The sequence below is a fragment of the Lithobates pipiens genome, unplaced genomic scaffold (genome assembly GCF_037356315.1).
Source record: "Lithobates pipiens isolate NorthernLeopardFrog02 unplaced genomic scaffold, aLitPip1_a1.2 Scaffold_19, whole genome shotgun sequence".
In the NCBI taxonomy this organism is placed as follows: Eukaryota; Metazoa; Chordata; class Amphibia; order Anura; family Ranidae; genus Lithobates; species Lithobates pipiens.
This window is the reverse complement of record NW_027507764.1, coordinates 71,591,801-71,617,683: the sequence shown is the minus strand read 5'-3', so window position 1 is coordinate 71,617,683 and position 25,883 is coordinate 71,591,801. Positions and strand designations below refer to the sequence as shown.

Here is a 25,883-nt window from a genome sequence, read left to right as displayed (position 1 = left end):
GGATCCTTAGTTGACGCTTGGCTTCAGTAAAGAGTGCTCTCTTTTTCTGGACATCTGCTGAGAAGTCTGGAAAAACTTGGATCTCCACATTCTTGTAGGGGATATTGCCCTTTAATCTCGTGAGGAGAAGGACCGCATCCCGGCCGCGAAAGTTCAACATTTTAGCTATAAACATCTGCGGTGGTGCGCCCGGTGGAGGGGGTTTAGCAGCTAGCCTGTGTGCTCTCTCCACCACAAAGGTAGTAGAGAACTCCGCCTGGCCAAACGTGGTAGTGAGAAGAGTCTCCAGGAAAGAGTGGGGGGGTCGGGGCCCTCCTCACCCTCGGGCAGACCAACAAATCTCAGGTTACACCTGCGGAGGCAGTTTTCCATATTGTCCTGCTTCGCCATTACCGCCGTTAGCTGGTGTTGCAGGTGCTCTGTGGTGACCTGTAATGACGGCAGCTCGTCTTCCACGCGGCTGATGCGGGTCTCCGCCTCTGTGACCCTCTCCCTGAGTCGCTGCATGTCTTGGCGGAGCAGGGAGACATCTACCTTGACCTCCTCGATCTTGCCCATGAGGGCGCTTTTGCAGTCGGATATAGCCTCCAAGACTCTGGCATTCGGGTCCTCTGCAGGGGCAGGAGAGGGGTCGGCGCCATTTTCCTCTGTGGCCTCCTTCCCCCCCATGGCGATATCTAGCCAGCTTAGCAGCGATGGCAAGCTTCAATTTTGGGGGTGACATGCTCTCAGAACATGCAGGGTACCGTGCCACCCAGGTGTGAGGTCTGCAATCGGCTGTGATAACCCCAGGATATTGGGATTCGGAACGTATAGCAAGCGGAGCTCCCGTCTAAGGCTCCTCATGCCATGCTGATCCAGGCCAAGCTCCGAGTTCCGAGTTACTAACGCAATTACTTTTTGGGAGAAGTAATTTGTAACTTAACTAATTACTTTTTTGAAGTAAGATGACCATCACTGTGCAAGACACACTTGTCTTTGTACTCTTCTCCTGGTTGCCGCCACACACGATTGAAACGATCTGAACCAAATAATGGGCTTATTTTTTTTTTATTTTTTTTTTACTATATTATAATTATTATTTTTTTTGGATATGTTTTAGAGCAGGAAGTAAAGTAAGAAGTAAAAAATATTATTATTGTGTGTGTGTGTGAGTGTGTGTGTGTGTGTGTGTGTGTATATATGTGTATGTGTATATGTGTATATGTATGTATATATATTTTCAAACTTGTCGGTGGTTATTTTGTCAATAGAACAAAAAATAAAAACTGAAGAGGTGATCAAATACCACCAAAAGAAAGCTCTTTGTGGGAGAAAAGGACATTTTATTTGGGCACAGCGTCTCATGACCACGCAATTGTCAGTGAAGTGGTTAAAAGGCTTACAACAGGTGGTAGGAAGACAGAATTGTGTGTGTGTGTGTGTGTGTTTTTGTTTTCCCCTATTTCGCTATTCTGGCCTAGGCAGCCCCTTCGGCTCTGGGGGAATATATTAGTTTTTGTTTCTCGGGTTCAGCTGTTACTAATATACGAATGTCTAATGTATAAATTGCATCACATAGTGTGTATCATATACGTAATAAATGTGTTTTTTATCTTATGCAGAATGTGGATTTACAGTTAAGATCGGACAGCCCGGATCCTGACCTTCTGGATAGAGCAATCTACTACGATGTGCTTGATTGGGACTCTGTTAGCTCCTCCCACAGGACTTCCATTTTTCCAAAATGGCACTTACCAGTGAAGATGGCGTTTTGGCTGGCGCTATTCATGTTTACATATACATTTCTTAGAGAAGTATTGCACCCCTATGTTATGAAGAGTAAAAATGAATTCTATAGACTTCCAATACTGGTGGTGAATAAAGTTTTGCCAGTTGTTGCCATCACTCTGCTAACCATGGCCTATTTACCTGGAATATTTGCCACGATCATTCAGCTTCGTCGTGGCACAAAATACAAGAGATTTCCGTCATGGCTAAACACATGGATGCTGAGACGCAAGCAGTTTGGACTCTTAAGTTTCTTCATTGGGGCAATGCATGCCATCTACAGTCTGTCCTATCCCATGAGGAGGTCTTACAGGTACAAGCTCCTGAACTGGGCCTATGAACAGGTATAGTGCTAGAACATGTACAGAAATTGCAATAAAATGAAGGGAATTTATCAAAACTAGCATAGGTGTGCATGGCAACCAATCGGCGTCCAGCTTTCATTTTCATAGCTTAACTGAACAAACTGAAGATAGGCGCTTAATGGCTGCCATGCACAGCTGCTCCAGTTTTGATATTGGCCACCTCCACTACCCAACTTATAGCCTTGTTTCAGTTTGTATTTCTGTAGTGCTGCTAGGGGTGGATCAACACATGGCAAGGTTTAAAACATTATTAAAATCCTCTACCTCCAGGCCTGGGGTCGACTGGGTACTGAGCCATAAACCTCAAGAGCTTCTTCAAAGCATCATTGCTATAAGGCCCCTTTCACACTGGGGCGTCGTTTTAGCGGCGGTCTGCGGGCGCTAGCGGGGTGGGTTTAACCCCCACTAGCGACCGAAAAAGGGTTAAAACCGCCCGCAAAGCGCCGCTGCAGCAGCGCTTTGCCGGCGGTATTGCCGCGCTGTCCCAATGATTTCAATGGGTAGGAGCGGTTTAGGAGCGGTGAATGCACCGCTCCAAAGATGCGGCTAGCAGGACTTTTTTCACTGTCCTGCCAGCGCACCACTTCAGTGTGAAAGCCCTCCGGCTTTCACACTGGAGTGAAAGGGGCCGTTTTTTTTCAGGCGCTACACAGGCGCTATTTTTAGCGCTGTAACGCCTGAAAACCGCCCCAGTGTGAAAGGGGCCTTAGACGGAGGCACATAAATATTGGCCAAAATGAAATAGTATGATAAAGAACACACATCAGAAATACAAAGTGACCCTCCTGATCTAACAGACTTTGCCTGCAGGAAACATTCCTGATGAAGAGATCAAAACACTCGCCCGCACACGCATAGGAGGAATAGGTTGAGTAGGGCTGGGCTTTGAACAAAGCTTTGTGAAAAGAAACAACAACGTCCCCTACCATGTGTGTCTCCTGCAGACAAGCAATAGTTGGGTTGTAGTACAATAAAGTGGAAAGTACAGCTTGTTTCTTAACATGGTCTCTCAGTGCCCGTATTTTCCAGGAGATCAGTTGGTTGGGTAGCCATTCCATTCCATAGAATTGAATAGTTGTTTTCAAGGAAAAGACAGAGTGGACTTTTAATGGACGCTCCTTAACATCACAGCCCCCTATACCTTGCCAAGAATGAGAGAGACCCAACTGATGCTGCATTCATGTATACTGTTGAAACCTATATAATGCAGGTTTTTAATGATGCTAAACAGTCTTGAGCATAAACAGCATGGCGGATAAAGGTCCTTTGTTGAGTGGCTCAATGATTGTCCAGCAAAACTCTGCTGTGCATCTATTCCCAACAATTTCACAAAACCACAACACACAACTTTCAACCGTCCACAAGGGACACACACCAGGGGGCTCTCTGGTGATTGAGTTGTAGCTAACTGCTCCCGTAACAACATAGACCATGTCAATTGCGTTTGGCAAAGTGGCAGCCAGTGCTCAATATTTGGGGAGACGGCAAACTAATGTCAAACACCCCCCCCCCCCCGATGCGGGAGATGGGCAGGAATGCAGAAATCGACCTCGTCCGGCCACCCCCAACGCGGGAATGTGGCGATTGATCCCCCACAGGAATGCGGCGATCAATGCCCCCCCCCACACGCGCATGAGAGGCAGACGGGAAGGTGGTGATTAGAGGCCTTACCTTAGGGGGAGGGGAAAGAAAGAGCTAGGCCGTTGCTTCTCCTCCTGGCCAAACAGGAAGTCCTAAGACTCCCTGGCCAGTTGGGTCTCATGACCCACATCCTGATTGACTGGAACGAGAATCAGGAAGATAATGGCAAATATTAATTCTCTATTGTCACACAACTGGGTGGGCAGTACTGCGCCCTGAGCCCACCCTTTTTTTTTTTTTTTAAGCCAATTAGAGCCTCAAGCTTTAATCATGTACTTCACAAAAAATTTTTAAATCCATGCGTCTGGCGCCCTGCATGTAGGGCCGCCACTGATATGGTGCAGGGGCTCATGACATATCCCACTAGTCCGCCTATGTATGATTTTATATGGGTGTCATGGTGGGGGCGGGTTAGGAAAACCGCTGGAAAACATTAGGTATGGTTATGTCGCATACATGCAGGGTAAGCACAGCCGCTTGTCATCTACAGCAGGCCTGATTGGGAGATGAAGAAGCAGCCCTATGAGCAATTTAGTTCATGTGCTGGCAAGAAGCATGCTAATGGGATGAGCGACCAGTGTAACAGAATAAGCTCATCACTGTGCTGTTTCTGCTTCACTGTCCAATCGGACTGGGGTAGGTCCATGATGGTCTGGACTCAGGAAGAAGGTTAAATTATTTTGCCCATCATTCCACCACCAACGCCTGAGAACATCTTGTGGCAGAAAAGTAGTGTGGGGGATAGCTCTGGAGTGAACATGAGCATTGGAGTAAAAACAGATACACTATATTACCAAAAGTATTGGGACACCTGCCTTTACATGCACATGAACTTTAATGGTATCCCAGTCTTAGTCCAAAGGGTTCAATATTGCGTTGGCCCACCCTTTGCAGCTATAACAACTTCAACTCTTCTGGGAAGGCTGTCCACAAGGTTTAGGAGTGTGTCTATGGGAATGTCTGACCATTCTTCCAAAAGCGCACTTGCGAGGTCAGGCACTGATGTTGGATGGGAAGGCCTGGCTTGCAGTCTCCACTCTAATTCATCCCAAAGGGTTCTGTCAGGTTGAGGTCAGGTCTCTGTGCAAGTCAGTCAAGTTCCTCCACCCCCAAACTCGCTCATCCATGTCTTTATTGAGTTTGCTTTGTGCACTGATCTAAATAATTTAGTGGAGGGGGATTATGGTTGGGCTTGGCCCCTTAGTTCCATTGAAGGGAGGACATTTTGAACAATTTCATGTTCCCAACCTTGTGGCAACAGTTTAGAGATGGCCCCTTCCTGTTCCAACAGGACTGCATACCAGTGCACATACAAGGTCCATGGATGAGCGAGTTTGGGGTGGAGGAACTTGACTGGCCTGCACAGAATCCTGATCTCAACCCGATAGAAGACCTTTGGGATGAATTAGAGTGGAGACCGCAAGCCAGGCCTTTTCGCCTCGTTTGGTAATATAATGTCTCTTAATTGTATACTACAGGACAAAAAGCTTGCTCAGGCTGTTCCTAGTGCACACTATTATAATCCTACCCACTTTGTAAGACTCCATTTTTTTTTTCTAGTGTCTTTAGGAGATGGATCTGTTCTCCTTTGAATTTATTTTTTTCCTTTTTTAAACCATTCTATTTTATGTCTCTATCAACATCTAACTGCTTTAATTTGCTTTGCATAATCTTGCCAATGTAAGTAAATGTGGTACCTATTTGTGTTTGAGAGATGAACTATCATGCTTTGCATCACTGTGCATTAATTAGCATGCTGCAAGCAACATCACAGGATTCAATAGGTGATAAAGCCTGCAAATGATTCTTCACTGCTACTTATTGTAGATTTAAAATGAATCCCTAAATTCTCATGAGTTAAACATGTTAATGTAATCTCAAAAGTTTAATATTATTCAATTTTCAGCTTTTATTTATATAATCTTTATTTCCCTTTTTTTTTTTTTTTTTTTTTTTTTTATTTCAGTTTTCAAAAAGAAAGGATTGACATGCAATAAAAAAAGGGGGGGGGGGGGGGGGGCATATAACGAAGGGTAGCGAACTATAAATCACCGGTCTGCAACATTAGATTCAGAAAAGCCTTTGGTACATGCAGATATAAGCAGATGATTCCACTTTTTGTGAACCATATACCATGGGGTGGGTGAGCAATAAAAACAGAGTACCATATTAGGGCTACGTACTGATGTTGAGATCGGGGCTCTGTGGCGGCCAAATCATCACTTCGAGGACTCCTTGTTGTTTTTTACGCTGAAGATAGTTCTTAATGACATTGGGTGTGTGTTTGGGGTTGTTGTCCTGCTGCAGGATAAATTTGGGGCTAATCACATGCCTCTTTGATGGTATGGCATGATGGATAAGTATCTGCCTGTATTTTTAGGCATTGAGAACACCATTGATCCTGACCAAATCTCCAACTCCACTTGCAGAAATGTAGCCCTAAACTTACACTGATCCTCCGCCATACTTCACAGTTGCCTGCAGACACTCATTATTGTACTGCCCTCCAGCCCTTCGGCAAACCAACAGCCAAATATTTAATGTTTTGACTCCTCAGTCCAGAGAACCTGATGTCATCTTTCTGCATCCCAGTTCCTATGTTTTTGTGTATGGTTAAGTCGCTTAGACTTGTTTCCACATCGGGATATGACTTTTTGGCTGCAATTCTTCCATGAAGACCACTTCTGGCCAGGCTTCTCCGGACAGTAGATGGGTGTAGCTGGGACCCACCAGTTCTGTGCTGATGGCACTGCTGGACATCTTCTGATGTTGAAGGGAAGTAAGCATGATGTGTCTTACTACATTGTTTCCTTGGCCAACCACTGAGTCTACGGTCCTCGGCTTTTCCCATTTCTTTGTGCTTCTTCAAAAAAAATCTTGAAAAGCACATCATGAAACCCGAGTCTGCTTTTGAAATCTTTGCATGGGAAAGACCTTGTCTTTAGGGATGCACCGAATGGGTTTTTTGGTGCCGAAACCGATACCGAAAATGAAAAATACACTAGGCCGAAAACCGAAACCGAAACAGCACCGATACCGAAAATGACTGTTTTTAAAAAATATTTTTATACAGGAGGTGGTCAGAGACTGGGGACATGGTACAGGAGGTGGTCAGACTGGGGACATGGTACAGGAGGTGGTCAGAGACTGGGGACATGGTACAGGAGATGGTCAGACTGGGGACGTGGTACAGGAGGTGGTCAGAGACAGAGGACGTGGTACAGGAGGCATCCCCCATTGCAGCCAGTGTGCCCCATTGCAGCCAGTGTGCCCCATTGCAGCCAATTGCAGCCAGTGTGCCCCATTGCAGCCAATTGCAGCCTGTGTGCCATTTTGCAGCCAGCCTGTGCGCCATTTTGCAGCCAGCCTGTGCACTGTGTGCAGGGAAGAGAGCCGCCTCTGCCGCCTGTTTGATAACAGCACCGGGAACATCACAGCTTTCATTTCAATAGCTGTGTGTTCCCGGAAGCGCGCCGTCACACGCAGCCCCTCCCCCTTGTCCGGGCACTTTGACATTCGTCCAATCCTGCGGATGATCTGTTTATCTAAGTGCCCGGACAAGGGGGAGGGGCTGTGTGTGACGGCGTGCGGCCGGGAACACACAGCTATTGACATGAAAGCTGTGATGTTTTCCCCGCGCTGTGATCAAACAGGCGGCGGAGGTGGCTCTCCTGCGCTATACACCCCCCATGATGGGCATCACCAGGGGCGGGGGGCGGAGCCCCGCCCCCCACCCAGGCCACGCCCCATTTTCGGCTCCCTTATCGGACGTTTTTCTCTTTCGGCAAATTGCCAAAAAGGGCATTTTCGGCCGATATGTTTCGGCGGCCGAAATTTCGGTGCATCACTACTTGTCTTGTTGCTCTGCTCAGTCTTGCCATGGTGTATGACCTGTGACACGAAGCTGTTCTCCACAACCTCACCTTAGTAGCAGAGTTTGGCTGTTCCTCGCCCAGTTTTAAGTCTCCTACACAGCTGTTTTTTTGTTTTTGTTTTTGAGGTAATGACTGTGTTTCAACCTACACATGCTTGGTATAATTAGTTAATCATAACCTGACTCTAATCCTTTAAAATCCCTAACTTTGGGCAAGTGTACAAACTAATGCTGGTTTGAAGCCAAAGGGTAGTCATACCAAATATTGAATTGTTTTTTTTATTTTTATTTTTTTCACCAAATCATTTTCATTTCCATTCCACCATGGAATAGAAGTGTTTTAAAGTTACTATGTTTTGTTCTTTAATAGGTGAAGCAGCAGAAAGAAAGCAGCTGGATTGAGCATGACGTGTGGAGAATGGAGATCTATGTGTGTCTGGGCATTATATCGCTCGCTATTTTAGCCATATTGGCTATCGCATCAATTCCATCAGTCAGCAATTCATTGTCATGGCGAGAGTACCAGTTCATACAGGTATGGTTCATTTATTAATCTCCAATTCATAAATCACTGATATATTGCACAGCATGAAAATAAAATAATCCACCTGCAAGCCTCGTCCTTATTTATTATATATTATATATATTTTTATTTTTTAATGGTCAGGATTAAAAAGGATAACTTTTTTTATTTTTATTTTTTTTTTTCTCAAGTAATGATTGTATACATAAAAAAACAAACAAAATGTCCATAGAGTTCAGCCACACATATGGTAAAAACAGATATAAAACAAAACGCATATTTTCGAGAAAAAAAAACAGGAAAAAAAGTTAAATGTAAAAAATATTATAGTTTCCTTTTTAAAGTAAACCTGTTATGCAAAAAAATCTAAGTTCTACTGACTGGAACTAGCATGCAGTAAGTGAAATGTCAGGAGTACCAAGAAGAGAGGTGACAGCCAGGCTACTGGCATTTTTGGAAGTGTTAAAGTGGTCGTCCAGACAATTTATTTTTAGTACCTTATTTTAGTGGCCATGAAGCTGAACTTCCCTTACTATTGTAGGTTTTCTGGCCAGATAATTCTGTGGTTTTTCCAGGTGCTCCAAGACTGAATCAGCATAAATCACATGTGTTGTGCAGATCACTGTCTATTGATGGAGAGTTCTGGCTTTTATTATCTTATTTTCCAGTGATGCACACGAGGTGAACACCGCGTACTATAGCCGGAAGGGTGCACTGCCATTCATTTATTTCTAAATGAACTCATTAGTCTTGCCTCAAAATAAAAAACAGTTTAAGGTGGATCTATAGCCTGATATAATAGACAAATAAATGCAGCTGTGTATTCATTAACCCATCATTAACCACCTCAGCCAAGGAAGGTTTACTCCACCTTTATGACCAGGCCATTTTTTGCAATTTGGCAGTGCGCTACTTTGACAATTGCGTGGCCGTGCTATTTTTTTATTTTTTGCTATAGACAAAAAAGCAGACAATTTTTTGAAAAATATTATTTATTTTGATATAAATATATATTCACTTTTTTTTTTTTTTTTTTTTACTTTCTGCTATAAAATATATCCAATAAATGTTTGTTTGTTTGTTTTTTTTTATGTATTCATCAATATGCATTCTGCTACATATTTTTGTTAAAAAAAAAAAAAATCACAGTAAGTGTATATTGTTCGGTTTGTGCAAAAGTTATAGCTGCTATAAACTATGGGATAGATTTATGGAACTTTTTTTTTTTTTACTAGTAATGATGGCGATCAGTGATTTTTTAGCGGGACGATATTGCAGCAGAAAAATGGGACACTAAGGCTGCTTTCACACTGGGGCGGTATTCAGGCGTTACAGTGCTAAAAATAGCGCCTGTGTAACGCCTGAAAAAAACCGGCCCCTTTAACTCCAGTGTGAAAGCCGGAGGGCTTTCACACTGGAGCGATGCGCTGGCAGGACGGTGAAAAAAGTCCTGCCAGCCGCATCTTTGCAGCGGTGAAGGAGCGGTGTATTCACCGCTCCTATACCGCTGCTACCCATTGAAATCAATGGGACACCGCGGCAATACCGCCGGCAAAGCGCCGCTGCAGCGGCGCTTTGCGGGCGGGTTTAACCCCTTTTCGGCCGCTAGCGGGGGTTAAAACCACCCCGCTAGCGCCCGCGCACCGCCGCTAAAACGACGGTAAAGCGCCGCTAAAAATAGCGGCGCTTTACCGCCGACGCTGCTCTCGCCCCAGTGTGAAAGCAGCCTTAGTGACACTTTGTGGGGACCAGTGACACCAATACAGTGGTCATTGCTAAAAAGCACTCTCACTGTACTAATGACATTGACTGGGAAGGGGTTAACATCAGGGGATCTGTAAGGGTTAAGCATGCTCCTAGGGAATGCTTTCTAACTATGTGGGGGACGGCTTAACTAGAGGAAGACAGAGATATGCGTTTCTGCTCAGCAGAAACACAAGATTTCCATCTTCCTCTCTGACAGAACGGCAGTTTGCCTTGTTTACAGACTGCCGCTCTGCCTCTCCTGTCAACGATCAGCGGGTCCTGCTGTCCATGTCAGCCAAACCCACTGATGACACAGCAGGAGCCAATCACAGCGAGAGCGGGTCACCAGTGGGATGCGCATGCGCCCCATACCCTGTGCACAAAATCATGTACAGGTACGTGATTTTGTGCAGGAGGACCGCCCTGCCACAGTATATCTAGGGCGATCCTTAAGTGGTTAAATGTATTGGTACTCAACATGGAATCAATACAAGCACTCAAAATTGACCTTCAGGTACCAGCCTCTTGTGATCCTTATGCAGCAATTTCAGACTGTGGGAGGGAGAAGGACTACAAGGAGCCAAAGAGAGTAAAGTGAATTACTGAAGGATGGGTTTATTTTTGAGTTGCTTTCACTGTCCAATTACAAAATGCAAACTTGAAATCTGGTCAATAAGACATTTAGGCTGGGTTCACATTATTGCAAATTGGATGTGGATTTCTCTGCATCCAATTTGCATGTCAGAAGACTGTAACCGGCTCTCTATGGAGCCAGTTCACGCAACTCTGGGACAGCTGCGGAGCGAATTGCACGGGAGTCCTGTGTGTCTTCTGGTCCGAATTCGGACTGATATCGGACCTGAAACGGTAAACGGGGACGCACCGGACCCCTTGGTGCGAGCCACTCCGTACGACAGTGTGAACCCAGCCTTAAAGCTGAATTTCAGAAATTTGGCCACTGTGTAAAATGTCCAGGTACACTACGAGTTAAAGTAAAAAAAAAAAACATGTTAACCCTACCTACTTTGTGTAATAGTTTTCCACTGAGCAGCTCCCGCTGCTTTCTTAGCCAATGCGGAGGGAGAGATCCCTGAGAGCCGAGGTTCTCCTGCACATCGCTGGAGGAATATCGGGCTCGGGTAAGTATGAGGGGGGGGGGGGGGGGGCTGGACACTGACGTTTTTTTTTACCTTCATGCATAGAATCCATGAAGGTACAAAACCTTCAGCCTTTACAAACACTTTAAGTCCAAGGAGGCACATGACATCTCCTGACCCTATGTCTATTTATATCTGACAGGTTTATGGCTCTGCTGGATCATACACTGATACTCAGGGCTGTGAGAGAATAGAGAGAGGCACACAGAGCAGCTATGCCTGCCCCTCCCCACTGCTGCCCATTTAGAGAAACCTTTTAATTAATTTAATTAGTTTGCACAGTACAAAGCAGTGGTGGCTGGTGCTCAAAATATCTGGGGGGGGAACAGACTTAAAAATTCTGAAAAAAAAACATCAAAGGCTGCCTCACTGTGCCCATCAAACACAGCTGCTGTGTCCCATCAAACAGACACTGTGCCATATCAAATGCTGCCAGTGTGCCCCCCGCCGTCTGCACTTACCTGTCTCGGTGGGACAGCTCCTCAATGTCTTCTCCAGTCCTCTCCACCCATTCTCTGCTATGATTGGATGCCTGCCGTCCAATCACAGCACCTGTCATTTCAGCCAATCAGATGACGGGTAACATATCTGAGCACCTGATAGGTGGAGAGGCTTTTTAGTGTTAGGAAAGCGAATATTCACTTTTCTAACACAGCTGAGTGACTAGAGAGCGCCCAGCATGATGCTCACAAGTCACTTTTTTTTTACGCCTATTGGAGCCTATGGCTCTAATCAGGTGAGTCAAACCCACGCCCCGCCGCTGTAATGCAGGCGCAATAGATAGCGGCCATAGATAGATTCATGCAATGCATGAATCTATCTATTGGTGCTAGAGGGGGGGGGAGAGAGGGGGCAGCGCCCGTGCGCCCTTAATGCACAGCCACTGATAAAAAGGCTTCTGGATTGGGCAGGAAGAAGGGATCAGCAGGCATAGCAGCTGCACCGACACTAATGTTGAAGATGCCTGTAGTATGAGCATCAGACCCCCAGAAATACTGATATAGCCATCCTTTTGGGGGTGCAATAAAGCTGTCAGATGTAAATAGAGATGGCATGCACCTCTTTGGACTTAACTCATAGTGTACCTTCACTTTTTTACAAAGGAGCTGAATTTCTGGAATTCCGCTTTAAGTAATAGTGAAACTGCAGTAGAGAAAAATCAGACCCCTTTCCCTGCCAGATATGACTGTGCTGTTTGCCTGAACTGTGTAAATTTCAGTACTGGATGGACAAATACAAATCTTTTGACTAGGAAAACAGAGCCCACGTATTTATTCATTTGTGTATTTATTTTGCTATTTGCCTGGCATTAGGAAACTTTAGAGGCATGTAAAAATGAACTTTGTCTCCTATGTCTTTGATGAATAATAGAACCAATACTGAAGGAGCGCAGCCCATGATAACGGGAAGACTGGGTAGACTCATGTTCATTTGGGGAAATTGTCCGAGCTTTTCACGGAATATTAGTGACATCATCAGAATTCGGGAAAATCAACACAGACGGAGCCAAAACTTTGTAAAGCTGTTGAAATCCCTTCTGACAGCAGTTGGAATTGTTCTACTAATCCAGTGAGTCAGCAGCTGCTGCAATTAAAACAATATGAAAAATTGGGCGCACTGAAGCCGGGCGGTCAGAATGAGAAATGATTTGTATACACAGGGCTGTATACTGGCCTTGTGCAGGCAATGGGCACTGCCAGACTAGCTGCTGATGGAAGGAGAACTACAAGGTCCAGGAGTATGAACCTGGTAACTTGGTGCTCAATGTATTGCTCAGGGTTTTGTGTGTCAGTGGCAATAAGTTTTAGTACAAATTATACCACCAGCATGTGATAAATACAAACCAACAAAGCAATATCAAAAAATCATATTGTGGTTACTGCTTATACAGTAGATGATAGTTGCATTAGTTTTCTAGAGTGTTCAGACAAACCATTTAACACTGACAGGGCTTCTTACAATGATCAGCTTTTAGTCATAATTTTTTTTATTTTTTTTTAAATCCTTATCCCAAAGTGGAAAAAAAAATATGTTAAAGCTGAGTATCAGCTTTTTATTTATTTTATTTTTTTTTAAACTTCCCCCGTGATGTTTTGGGGGGGAGAGTGTTGGGTTTTAGCACCACAATACAAAAAACAATTAGTTGATTATATACTAATGCTGCACCTAAAATTTGTGAAACACTAATAACAATGCAAAAAAAATAAAAATTGTGTGTGTGTGTGTGTGTGTGTGTGTGTGTGTGTGTGTGTATGTATGTATGTATGTATGTATGTATGTATGTATGTATGTATGTATGTATATATGTATATGTATATATATATATATATATATATATATATATATATATATATATATATATATATATATATATATATATATATATATATATATATATATATATATATATATATGCATGCATGCTGGTATTTTACCCGCTGTGTTATTATTCTTGTAAATTTAAGTTTGTCTGAAGCTGCAGTTTGGCTCAGACTAATTATGCTAGAGTTCTGGCTTCTGTACCAGTTTGGCTGGGTTGTGCTAGTTTCCACTTGACCGTGGGTGTCGCTGTCACCACTGGTAAGTGTTGAAAATGCAACAAGCTAAATGTATTGGGTACCCCTTTTGCTCAGAAACAGCCCGTGGGAGTGGTCTACCCGCTGTGCATTCTGGGTAAGGGTACTTAAGGTACCGACGCCATTTTCTGGGGTTCGTTTTCCCTGACCTTGTGGCCCTCCTGGTCTGAGGTGTGTGCTGCTTTTATCAGTGCCTCGTGGCCGGCTGGCCTGAGGCTTCACAACTGAAGAGTAGGCGCAGAGGTTCTGGGGCCTACTGGTCCAGAGATGATCCTGTGCTGTTTTGCCTGCGGGGAGAAGCCACGCAACTGGAGAATCCAGGGGAGGACTTTTCTGAGGAGAACCGAGCAAGTAAGGCTGGTGCTTCATGGAGAAGCCTGGAGTCTCAGTTGGAGGTTGCATCCTGGGTTGTCTAACACACAGTGTCGCCGGGTCGGCTGAAAGAATCTGGTACTCTGGGGAAATTCTTTAATTTTGCAACCAGAAGCTTATTGTGCCTTCTTGTGGCAGAGGATTGCATAACAAGATTGCTAAAGTCTGTGGCAGAGACTTTGTTCGAGCATCTCACCATCTGCTAGGTCAGTGAGAGGGGCCTATCCGGTGATTGCCAGTAGACATGTGCAGAGTAAAATATTTCGTTTCGGAATTTCGTTTTCGTCTGAAAACTTAATTTATTTAGTTACTCCCGAAATTCGTTTTTATTTATTTCGTTTTTCGTTCAAAAATTGCATTCGTCCGAAAATCCACATGAATTACGGTCGAATCTGTCTTTGAAGGCTTATGGTGTCTGTCGAATGTATAAAGAAGATTCGACGGAGCTAGTATATAGCATACTTTAGAACCCTATTAAAGTCTATGGGACTCCAACGTTCAAAACCTAAAGTGCTAATTTTAAAGGCTAATTTGCAAGTTACTGTCCTAAAAAGTGTTTGGGGACCCGGGTCCTGCCCCAGGGGACATGTATAAATGCAAAAAAAAAGTTTTAAAACGGACGTTTTTTTCGGGAGCAGTGATTTTAATAATGATTAAAGTGAAACAATAAAAGTGTAATATTCCTTTAAATTTCGTAGGGGGGGGGTTGTCTATAGTATGCCTGTGAAGGGGCGCATGTTTCCCGTGCTTAGAATTGTCCCTGCACAAAGTGTCATTTATGCAGGAAAAAAAGTCCTTTAAAATCACTCGCAGCTATTATGAATTGTTGGCTCCCGTAATACAGAGAACACTCATTGAAAGTCATTGATAAAAAAATAAATAAATTTAAAAAAAAGCGTGGGGGTCCCCCAAATTCAATTACCAGGCCCTTTAGGTCTGGTATGGATATTAAGGGGAACCCTGCCTCAAATTTAAGAAAAAATTTGACATGGGGTTCCCCCTAAATATCCATAACCAGACCCTTCAGGTCTGGTATGGATATTAAGGGGAACCCCGCGTCAAATTTAAAAAAATTGACGTGGGGTTCCCCCTAAAAATCCATACCAGACCCTTTATCCGAGCACGCAACCTGGCAGGCCGCAGGAAAAGAGGGTGGGACGAGAGAGCGGCCCCCCCCTCCCTCCTGAACCGTACCAGGCCACATGCCCTCAACATTGGGAGGATGCTTTGGGGGTCTGTGACCCCTCAAAGTACCTTGTCCCCATGTTGATGAGGACAAGGGCCTCATCCCCACAACCCTGGCCGGTGGTTGTGGAGGTCTGCGGGCGGGGGGCTTATCAGAATCTGGAAGCCCCCTTTAACAAGGGGACCCCCAGATCCCGGCCCCCCCCCCTGTTTGAAATGGTAAGGGGGTACAAAAGTACCCCTACCATTTCACAAAGAAAGTGTAAAAAATGGTTAAATAAAACAAACACACTTTGGAAAAATTCACTTTATTAAAAATAAAAAAATTAAAAAAAGATTCCAGCGGCGGTAATCCACTCTTGCTATCCAGCGACGGACGGTCATCTCTCCAGCGATGTCTCATCTCATCCAGCACAGCGATCCATCCTTCTTCTGTCTCCGTGGAGGAGACACTGCAAGGATTCCGGCGGCTGACGTTTCTTATATACGGAGGGCGGGGCCACCCGTCACCTGACCCCGCCCCCCTCTGGCGCAAGGGGAAACCCGGGGTTCCCTTCGACGTATGGGTGACCCCGCCCCCCTCTGATGTAACGGAAACCTGCCTGTGTTACATCAGAGGGGTGCGGGGTCACCCATACGTCACAGGGAACCCCGGGTTTCCCCTTGCGTCAGAGGGGGGCGGGGTCAGGTGACGGGTGGCCCCGCCCTCCGTATATAAGAAACGTCAGCCGCCGGAATGCCTGCAGTGTCTCCTACACGGAGACAGAAGAAGGATAGATTCGCTGCGCTGGATGAGATGAGCCATCGCTGGAGAGATGACCGTCCGTCGCTGGATAGCAAGAGTGGATTACCGCCGCTGGAATCTTTTTTTAATTTTTTTATTTTTAATAAAGGAATTTTTCAAAAGTGTGTTTGTTTTATTTAACCATTTTTTACACTTTCTTTGTGAAATGGTAGGGGTACTTTTGTACCCCCTTACCATTTCAAACAGGGGGGGGCGGGATCTGGGGGTCCCCTTGTTAAAGGGGGCTTCCAGATTCTGATAAGCCCCCCGCCCGCAGACCTCCACAACCACCGGCCAGGGTTGTGGGGATGAGGCCCTTGTCCTCATCAACATGGGGACAAGGTGCTTTGAGGGGTCACAGACCCCCAAAGCATCCTCCCAATGTTGAGGGCATGTGGCCTGGTACGGTTCAGGAGGGGGGGGGGGGCGCTCTCTCGTCCCCCCCTCTTTTCCTGCGGCCTGCCAGGTTGCGTGCTCGGATAAAGGGTCTGGTATGGATTTTTAGGGGGAACCCCACGTCAATTTTTTTAAACTTGACGCGGGGTTCCCCTTAATATCCATACCAGACCTGAAGGGCCTGGTAATTGAATTTGGGGGACCCCCACGCTTTTTTATTTATTTATTTATTTTTTTATCAATGACTTTCAATGAGTGTTCTCTGTATTACGGAGCCGACAATTCATAATAGCTGCGAGTGATTTTAAAGGACTTTTTTTCCTGCATAAATGACACTTTGTGCAGGGACAATTCTAAGCACGGGAAACATGCGCCCCTTCACAGGCATACTATAGACAACCCCCCCCTACGAAATTTAAAGGAATATTACACTTTTATTGTTTCACTTTAATCATTATTAAAATCACTGCTCCCGAAAAAACGGCCGTTTTAAAACTTTTTTTTTTGCATTGATACATGTCCCCTGGGGCAGGACCCGGGTCCCCAAACACTTTTTAGGACAGTAACTTGCAGAATCTTTTCTCTCTGTCGAATATTTTCTCTATATAATCTTGGACTAATAGAGGTAAGGTTAGGCACATTCGACCACAGGTTCTATAGACACAGATTGTTGTCAGAGTCATGTCGAATCTCCTATTCTATATCGAACTGTTGTAACAATGAAAACGAAAATAAAGCATTTATTTATGTCGGATCTTTCGTTTTTCGGATTTTGTGCTTTCGTTATCGTTTGTCAAAACGAAAATAGCTGAAATTCGGACGAAAATGCATTCGGACGAAAACGAATGCACATGTCTAATTGCCAGATCCAGTCTGTGGAGACCATTTGTCCTCTGGATCAAGGAAATACCTCTAACCCACAATTGTAAGGTACCTGAACTTCCCTTAACCCTCTATCCCTCTATTGCAAACTTCATGTTTCTTTCAAATAAATCTTTGGCAAAAGGAATAAGTGTTGGAGCTAATGTTCTTTAATCCAGTGGTCATCAACCCTGTCCTCAGAGCCCACTAGCAGGCCAGGTTTGCAAGATAACTGAAATACAAAACAGGTGATAGCATTTGCTGCTCAGTGCTAGTCTGCATCTCCCCAAGGTAATACATAAAACCTGGCCTGTTAGTGGGCCTTGAGGACAGGGTTGAAGACCACTGCTTTAATCCACTCTACAACGGGACCCCTAAAACGGACGCAGTGAACAGGTGAGGTCAGGGCCATCTTTAATATTGATTGGACCCTGGGCAAAAATTTTCTTAGGGCCCCCCTCCCCCCATGCAATTTCGCTCTCCACCTTCTCTGAGACATACAATAAATAGCAGCTAGACTTAAAATCAGTTTACTGTATCAGATCAGGCAGCGATTGCGATTGGTTTCCAGAGATTACAGCATATCATTACTGCTTACTGACTGGTTGCTAGAGGTTACAGCACTCCTTAAGGCTCACTGATTAGTTGCTAGAGGTTACAGCACATTTCTGCTTGTTGATTGGCTGCTAGAGATTGCTGTACAGTAATACTGCTCACTGGTTGCTATAGGTTACAGCACAACTTGTCCTCACTGCAGGGGGGCATGATATACCTATGAATGCTGCCTTTATTTATATATCAATGCAGTTGGCCTCAGCTATTTACATATGCATGTCACTGATATTTACATATAAATGCCAGTATTTACATGTAAACACAGGTCTGTGGGCGAGTCATCTGTACACAACAATAGGGCAGAGCTGGGCAGCATTAGTAGCAGCACTTCACACTGAGATATTGGGACACAGCGCAGGACCAAAACTACAAGGGAATGTAAACTGAGATAGTTGGCAAGTATGAGGCAGCTGCTTTGGGCCCCACAACAATGACAGGGCCCAGGGCAGCTGCCCCTTTTGCCCTGCCTTAAAGACGGCCCTGGGTGAGGTAACGGTAAGCCCAACAAAAACCAGCAGCTCCTTTTGAGGGTAAGTGCTACATATACATACGTACATACATACATATATATATTTATCTCTATCACAAAGGAAACAATTGAAAAATCAAATATAAAATTTACAATGTGTATCTGATTAATAAAGTGCACCATAAAATAAACTATCAATGTCCATAATAATCATATGTGAACAAATCTTGTGTATGCTCCAACACCGTGACAAATAAAGTGCACACCATGATGTTTACACCTAATGCTATACCAAACAGTATTAGTAGGGAATGTAGGTTTTCTAAATCCTTCTCCCCCCCCCCCCTTTTTTTTTTTATTTATTTTATTTTTTTTTTTAAAGAGGAAGTAAACCCTTCCAAACAACTTGGACCTATAGGTAAGCCTAGATTAAGGCTTACCTGTAGGTCCAAGCAATATCTCCTAAACCTATATGGTTTAGGAGATATTTGCCCGAAAATGGGCACCGCTGTCTACGGCGCATGCGCCGTAGACAGCGGCGCGCAGGCGCACTAAATGCGGCAAATCCAAGAATGGATTTGCCAAATTTGTCGACTCCCGTGCGCATGCGCGGGAGTGACGTCATCGCGGCTTCGCCGTATGGCAGCGGCGGAGCTGCGAGACGCGACTCCCGTGCGCATGCGCGGGAGTGACGTCATCGCGGTTGCGCCGCTGTGATTCGTCGGAGCTGCGAGACGCCACAAGCAACATGGATGCGGCGGACTACAGGGGACAGCGGCGACTTCGCTGGCTCCTGTGTCAGGTAAGTGACACATAATGAGCTACTATGCGATGCATAGTAGTCCATTATGCTTTACCTTTGCAGGGAAAAAAAGAGGAAGTAAACCCATCAGGGTTTACTTCCTCTTTAAATGTATTTATTTTTTAAACTGGCTTTGCTGTCCCCAGCGGGTGCGCTGCCATCTTCAGTGTGGGCATCGTTCCTCCTGGGATACAGCACTGCCGGCTACCCGGCATGCACCTCCTGATCTCGCGCATAAAGTACAAAGATGCAAGCGGCGGATGCGCATTGACCCCTAGGATTGATTACACATCGTATCCCAGGAGCCTTTGGGCGGGCGGGCAGACACGACGTGCCTCGCCACAGTGAAGTATAGTGGAAGCGGAGGATTCAGAATGTATAAAAGATTACACTGCAGGAAAAAAAAAAAATTTCCAAGTAGAAAATAGAAAGTGATCACGAACGCGCTCAGGAAAAGTTGAAAAAATGCCTGGAACTCTGCTTTAAAGTAACTGCTTTAATTTGTCCATCTAAATATGCTAGTCTAAAGGCCCGTACACATGGTCGGACTTTTTGACAACAAACATGCAAATTAGCTGTTTTGGAGCAACATCCGACTGTGTGTACGCTCCATCGGACAAACTTTTTCTGTTTTCATCGGACTTTTGTTGGCTGTGCGAACGGACAAACTTTCTGGCAACAAAAGTCCGATGGAGCAAAGTCCGACCGTGTGTATGCAAAAGCATCGGACTTTTGTACAAGGTACAAACACGCATGCTCAGAACCAATGCAAAAGATCAGACTACAATACAGAAGTTCACCAAAGGTGGTGCTGGAGTCATTGAACGTCCTCTTTTGTGACGTCATTACGTTCGTGTTTGTTGTCAAAAAGTCCGACCGTATGTATGCAATACAAACTTGTGGACCACGCCCTTTGTACAAAAGTCCACGGAAAAGTTTGTACAAAGTCCTATCCGTGTGTATGAGGCTTTAACACTACCCTCTCCCCAGATTGGCAATGCTGCTGTTCAAGGGTGGCTCCGTTGCTCCTCCACCTAGAGTAGAGACACCCTAAGGCCTGATTCACACCTATGCATTTTCACTGCTTTTTGCATTTTGCAGATTTGCACTACAGAACATGTTCCTTAGGAAACAATGTTAAATGGACCGTAGTGTAAATCTGCAAAAGGTAAAAAGCACTAAAACTGCATAGGTGTGAATCCAGCCTAAAGGCCCATACACACGATCAGACTTTTTGACAACAAACATGCAAATTAGCTGTTTTGGAGCAACATCCAAACTTTTTTGGTTTTCATCGGACTTTTGTTGGCTGTGCGAATGGACAAACTTTCTGGCAACAAAAGTCCGATGGAGCAAAGTCCGATCGTGTGTACAGAAAACCATAGGACTTTTGTACAAAGTACAAACAGGCATGCTCAGAACCAATGCAAAAGATCAGACAACAATACAGAAGTTGACCAAAGGTGGCGGTAAAGAGCAGAAAAACCACATGATTTGGTGAAAGTTGGCTGAAAAAGTCCTGCTGTGTGTATGCAACACAAGTTCAGGGCCGACGCCCTTTGTACAAAAATCCAAGGGAAAGTTTGTACAAAGTCCTATCGTGTGTATGAGGCTTTAGACAGGAAGTGTGTTACTGGCTGGATCGCCTGATGAAAATAGAGGTAAAAAGGCCTTAAAGAAAAACGAATGCAGCCACCACATTTAATCCCTTCACGCCTAAGGGGATAACCAATGTTAATGCCTAAGCACAATTTGGCAACTTTGACATGTGTTGGTAAAACTGTACGTATCCTCGCATCTGCTTTGTGCATCCAGGTGGATTATACCTTGTTTTTTTCCATAACAAATTGGGTTTTCATTTGGTGGTAAATGGTTATCTCCTGATTTTCTTTTAAAAATAAAAACAAAATAAAAAAACTGTGTCAAAATGGTAAAAAAAATTTTTTTTTTAAATGTAGCTGTATGTTTCTTGCTACTTACATAACCTTCCACCAAATAATAACTCCTATTATATTCTCCTGCTCCTGTCAGTGATACCATGTATGTTTATGTTAGTTGTTGTTTGCACACGTAATACAGCCCAGAAACAATTGTGCGCATTTTGCTTTTTTTTTTTTTTTTTTTCCCTCCTGCCTTAAGGCTGGATTCACACCTATGCATTTTTTGTGCATTTTGCAGATTTGCACTACAAAACGTGTTCCATAGGAAACAATGTTGAATGGACTGCAGTGCAAATCTGCAAAATGCACTAACACTGCATAGGTGTGAATCCAGACTTATGCCCTGTACACACGGTCGGCCTTTCCTATGGAAAATGTGCAATCGTATCGTGTTGTCAGAAAATCCGATCGTGTGTGGGCTCCATCTGACTTCTTCCATTGGAATTTCCGACACACAAAGTTTGAGAGCTGGATCTAACATTTTCCGACAACACAATCCGATTGTTTAAATTCCGATCGTGTTTAGACAATTTAGACAAAGGGCCATGCATGCTCAGAATAAATTACAAGATGAAAGCTATTGGCCCGTTTATAGTCCCGTCATACGTGTTCTAAGTCACTGCGTTCGGAATGATCAGATTTTCCGACAACTTTGTACAACTGTGTGTATGCTAGACAAGTTTGGGGCAAAATCCGTTGGAAAAAATCTGACTGATTTTGTCGTCAGAAAGTCCAACTGTGTGTACAGGGCATTATACACACTGACACTGATACTAATTAAAAAAAAAAATCCTGCCCAAAAAAAAACACTGACCTTGGCCCAAACCCTGGCACTGACCTAGATCAAACCTTGATATAAGTTTTTTTTTTTTATTATTTATTTATTTATTTATTTTTTTACACAGTAGTATTTTTTTCCCCTCTCTGCAAGGGGAGAGAGAGTTGCACTGTATCTCTCTCCTCCATTCAGAGAGAGAAAACCTGGGGGCGGGCTTTACAGTGACTGATCAGTATTATAGCCAATCGGACACAAATCAGAGGCTATCACATTGATTAAGTGACCTGGAATCTGGAATTCCGCGTCCCGATTGCTAGTATGGGGTCCAGGGTTCTCGGTGAGACCCCGGTCTCTGTGTTGGAGAGAGTGGCGAGGAATAAAAACACTTTTCAAGTTTTTATTGCTGTATGCACCCCTGTTAGAGAGAGTGAATCTCCCTATTTGTCCTGAAAGCAAAAGAAAATCCCAAATTTTGGGTTGTCCCCAGAACGAGCGTACTGGAGAAATTACAGGAACATTAATTCTGGTGGCAACAGGGTTTTCTCTCACTCAGTTTTGATTACGGGACAGGAAGTGAAGGGAAATCTCCTCAATGGGACACAGATGGCCAAAAAAACTGACATGGGTTATATCCAAAATGAAAAAAGTGTTTGCCTTTAGTTTCACTTCACTAATTGGGTAGATATAGTAGCAACCCCTTGTTGCTGGATTACAACACTGCAAATAAGACGAATTAACCGCTTATCGACCAGCCGCCGTAGTTACACTGCTGTCATGTTACGTCGCTCCTTAAAGGGGCCACTAGGGGCACGCGCCCGGAGCCGATGCAAGACCGCCGGACTCCCGCGATCGCTTGTAACACAGCGAGAATCCGGTTCTCTGAGGGGAGAAGTGACTGAGTGCAAAGTATGAACAGCAATCTGTCATCTCCCCTAGTTAGTCTCCTTCCCCTTCAGTTAGAACACACACTACTAGGGAACCCAATTAACCCCTTGATCAGCCCTGGTTCGCTGGTTCGAATCCCAACCACGACACTACCTGCCTGGAGTTTGCATGTTCTCCCTGTGCCTGTGTGGGTTTCCTCCCACAATCCAAAGACATGCAGATAGGTTAATTGGCCTCTGTCCAAAATTGGCCCTAGTATATGAATGGGGACCGACGTGAGTGTGCAATGTACAGGGATAGGGAAAATTGTAGACACTCACTCAGGATGGACTGGTGTCTTTATTCAACCTTACTAACTATGAAACTGCAATGCATTTTTATAGTATCGATCGCTGTATTAATGCCAATGTCCCCAAAAATTTGTCAAAATTGTCCGATGTGTCTGCCATAATTTTGCAGTCCCGATTAAAAATCACAAATTGCCATCATTACTAGTAAAAAAAAAATATAATAAAAAAATATCTATCCCCTATTTTGTAGATGCTATAACTTTTGCGCAAACCAATCAATATATGCTTACTGCAATTTTTATTACCAAAAATATGTAGAAGAATACATATCGGCCTAAACTGAGAAAAAAATTTGCTGTAAAAAAAAAATAAAATAAAAAGAAATGAGGATATTTTATTAAATATTAATATTAAAATTGTTTTTTTTTTTTCAAAATTGTTGCTTTTTTTTTTTGTTTATAGCGCAAAAAAATAAAAACCGCAGAGATGATCAAATACGACCAAAAGAAAGCTCTATTTGTGGGAAAAAAGGACGTCCATTTTGTTTGGGTATAACATTGCACGACCGCGCAATTGTCAGTAAAAGCGACGCAGTGCCGAATAGCAAAAAGTGCTCTGGTCAGGAAGGGGGTATAATCTTCCGGGGCTGAAGTGGCTAAACATCCTGTGCATAGTATACTTTGAGATCCCTCGATAGGGTCACTAGGCCTTTAATACATCCTGTTCACTTTGATATGTACTTATTGTTCTTTCTGTTGACCTTCACAGAGCAAGATGGGCTACGTGGCATTGTTACTGAGCACCGCGCACACCTTGGTGTTTGCTTGGAATAAATGGGCAGATGTCGGCCAGTTTATTTGGTACACGCCCCCCTCCTTCATGTTGGCGGTGTTCCTCCCCATCCTCGTCCTTCTCTGTAAAGCCATCTTTCTTCTGCCGTGTTTCAGCAAGAGGATCCAGAAGATCAGATGTGGCTGGGAGACTAATAAACCGATGAACAAGAACTGTGTCCTCACGCATATGTAATATGGACCACAAATACAGTATTTATAGCCTTGCGTGTTGGAGCTTTATTTGTATGGGTTTGGAGTTATTAATAACCGATGAAGTGAACTTGTACTTAAAATTTACATATACGAATTAGGCAATACCAAATCACAATTTTTTATTTTTTTTTTTGAGATTTTTTTTTTATTGAATTTGCACTATGAACATACCAATAGCACAGAGTGACCGCCTGACAACCAGGCGACACCAAACCATAAAACATACAAAACATCAGCACCAGGTCACCAGTAAGACTCTCAGGCAAGAACAGAATATTTTAAACAGTAATCTACCAATACTTGTGCGTCAAAAAACAAAAATATTACATTTTTAAGTTGTCGGCTCCTATATCTCGGACTATGACTGACATAAGATGTGTAATGCCCTGTACACACGGTCGGAAATTCAGATGGAAAAAGTCCGATCGTGTGTGGGCTCTATCGGACTTTTTCTGTTGGATTTTCCAATGCACAAAGTTTGAGAGAAGGATCTAAAATTTTTCGACAACAAAATCCGATCGCATAAATTTCGATCGGACAAAGTGCCACGCATGGTCAGAATAAACTAAGAGATGAAAGCTATTGGCTACTGGCCCGTTTATAGTCCCGACGTACATGTTGTACGTCACCTCGTTCAGAACGATTGGGTTTTCCGACAACTTTGTTCGACCGTGTGTATGCAACACAAGTTTCGGACAAAATCCATCTGAAAAAATCAGACGGATTTTGTGGTCGGAATGCCCGACCGTGTGTACAGGGCATAAGAGAAATCATATACGAATCGAGAATCATACGTATAACCCGCATATAAAATACCACATCTGGACCAGACCATTTAATCCTATATCATAGATATCACAGTGTGCTGAAAAATGTTTTCAAAGAAATTGAGTGTGCCAATTTTATAACAAAAAAAGCAAATTCAACTTCACACTCTCAATCAGGAAAAGGATTTTTTTATAAAGTAAATGCTGTAAACGAGTGAGAAATTAACATCCTGCACTCTCACGCCTCAGATTAACCCCGATTCCTGCAGCTCCACACTTCAGATCACTGTTCCCCCCCCCCCCTGGTGCTCATCTGCCCCACCCACCCCTGTTCCCCCCTGCTCATCTACCCCACCACTGTACACCCCTGCTCATCTGCCCCACCACTGTACCCCCCTGCACATCTGCCCCACCACTGTGGTAATCTCTTGAATGCATGGTGTAACTCCTAACCAGAACTGCTGTTTCGCTGTGCATTCCAAAAAAATATGGGTAAAATCTGCGCTAGAGGAGGTACACCACCAGAAATTCGGTGATTGAGTGGTAAAGATCCTAGCCAACCTGGCTGGGGTGAGGTATATTTTGTGTAGGAATTTATATTGTATGAGATGTCTCTAGACTAGTGTTTCAAACTTTTTTCAGTTAAAGCGGAGGTCCACCCTAAAGTGGACCTTCCGCTCATCGGAACCCTCCCCCCCCTCCGGCGCCACAATTGGCACCTTTCAGGGGGGAGGGGGGTGCAGATACCTGTACAGTACAGGTATCTGCACCCACTTCCGGGATAGCTCTCTGCGGAAAGGGGCGTAGATTACGCCCCTTTCCGCAAGTGCCCGCCCCTTTTCTGCAAGTGCCCCGCTGCCTGCTGGGAAACACACAGATCCCAGAGGCAGCGGGGACCGTCCTTATTGCACAGCCCGACTCGCGCATGCGCAGTAGGGAACCGGGAAATTAAGCCGAAAGGCTCCATTTCCTGATTCCCATACCCAAGATGGCGGCGGCAGCACTCGAGAGACGATCTAGAGATCGGCTTCGGGTGCCGAC

General features: G+C 44.3%; 1 protein-coding gene across 2 annotated transcripts in view; it reads left to right on the top strand.

Annotated features, from left to right (window-relative positions):
- STEAP1 (STEAP family member 1) overlaps window positions 1-24,087 on the top strand; it is a 50,895-nt gene extending 26,808 nt beyond the window's left edge. For both annotated transcript variants that reach the window (XM_077490886.1, XM_077490887.1), the window contains exons 4-6: window positions 1,605-2,114; window positions 8,021-8,185; window positions 23,798-24,087. In XM_077490886.1, the coding sequence (XP_077347012.1) occupies window positions 1,605-2,114; window positions 8,021-8,185; window positions 23,798-24,055 (933 nt within the window). In that variant the 3' untranslated portion in view covers window positions 24,056-24,087. The remainder of the gene's footprint in view (window positions 1-1,604; window positions 2,115-8,020; window positions 8,186-23,797) is intronic.
- Window positions 24,088-25,883: the final 1,796 nt, after the last annotated feature.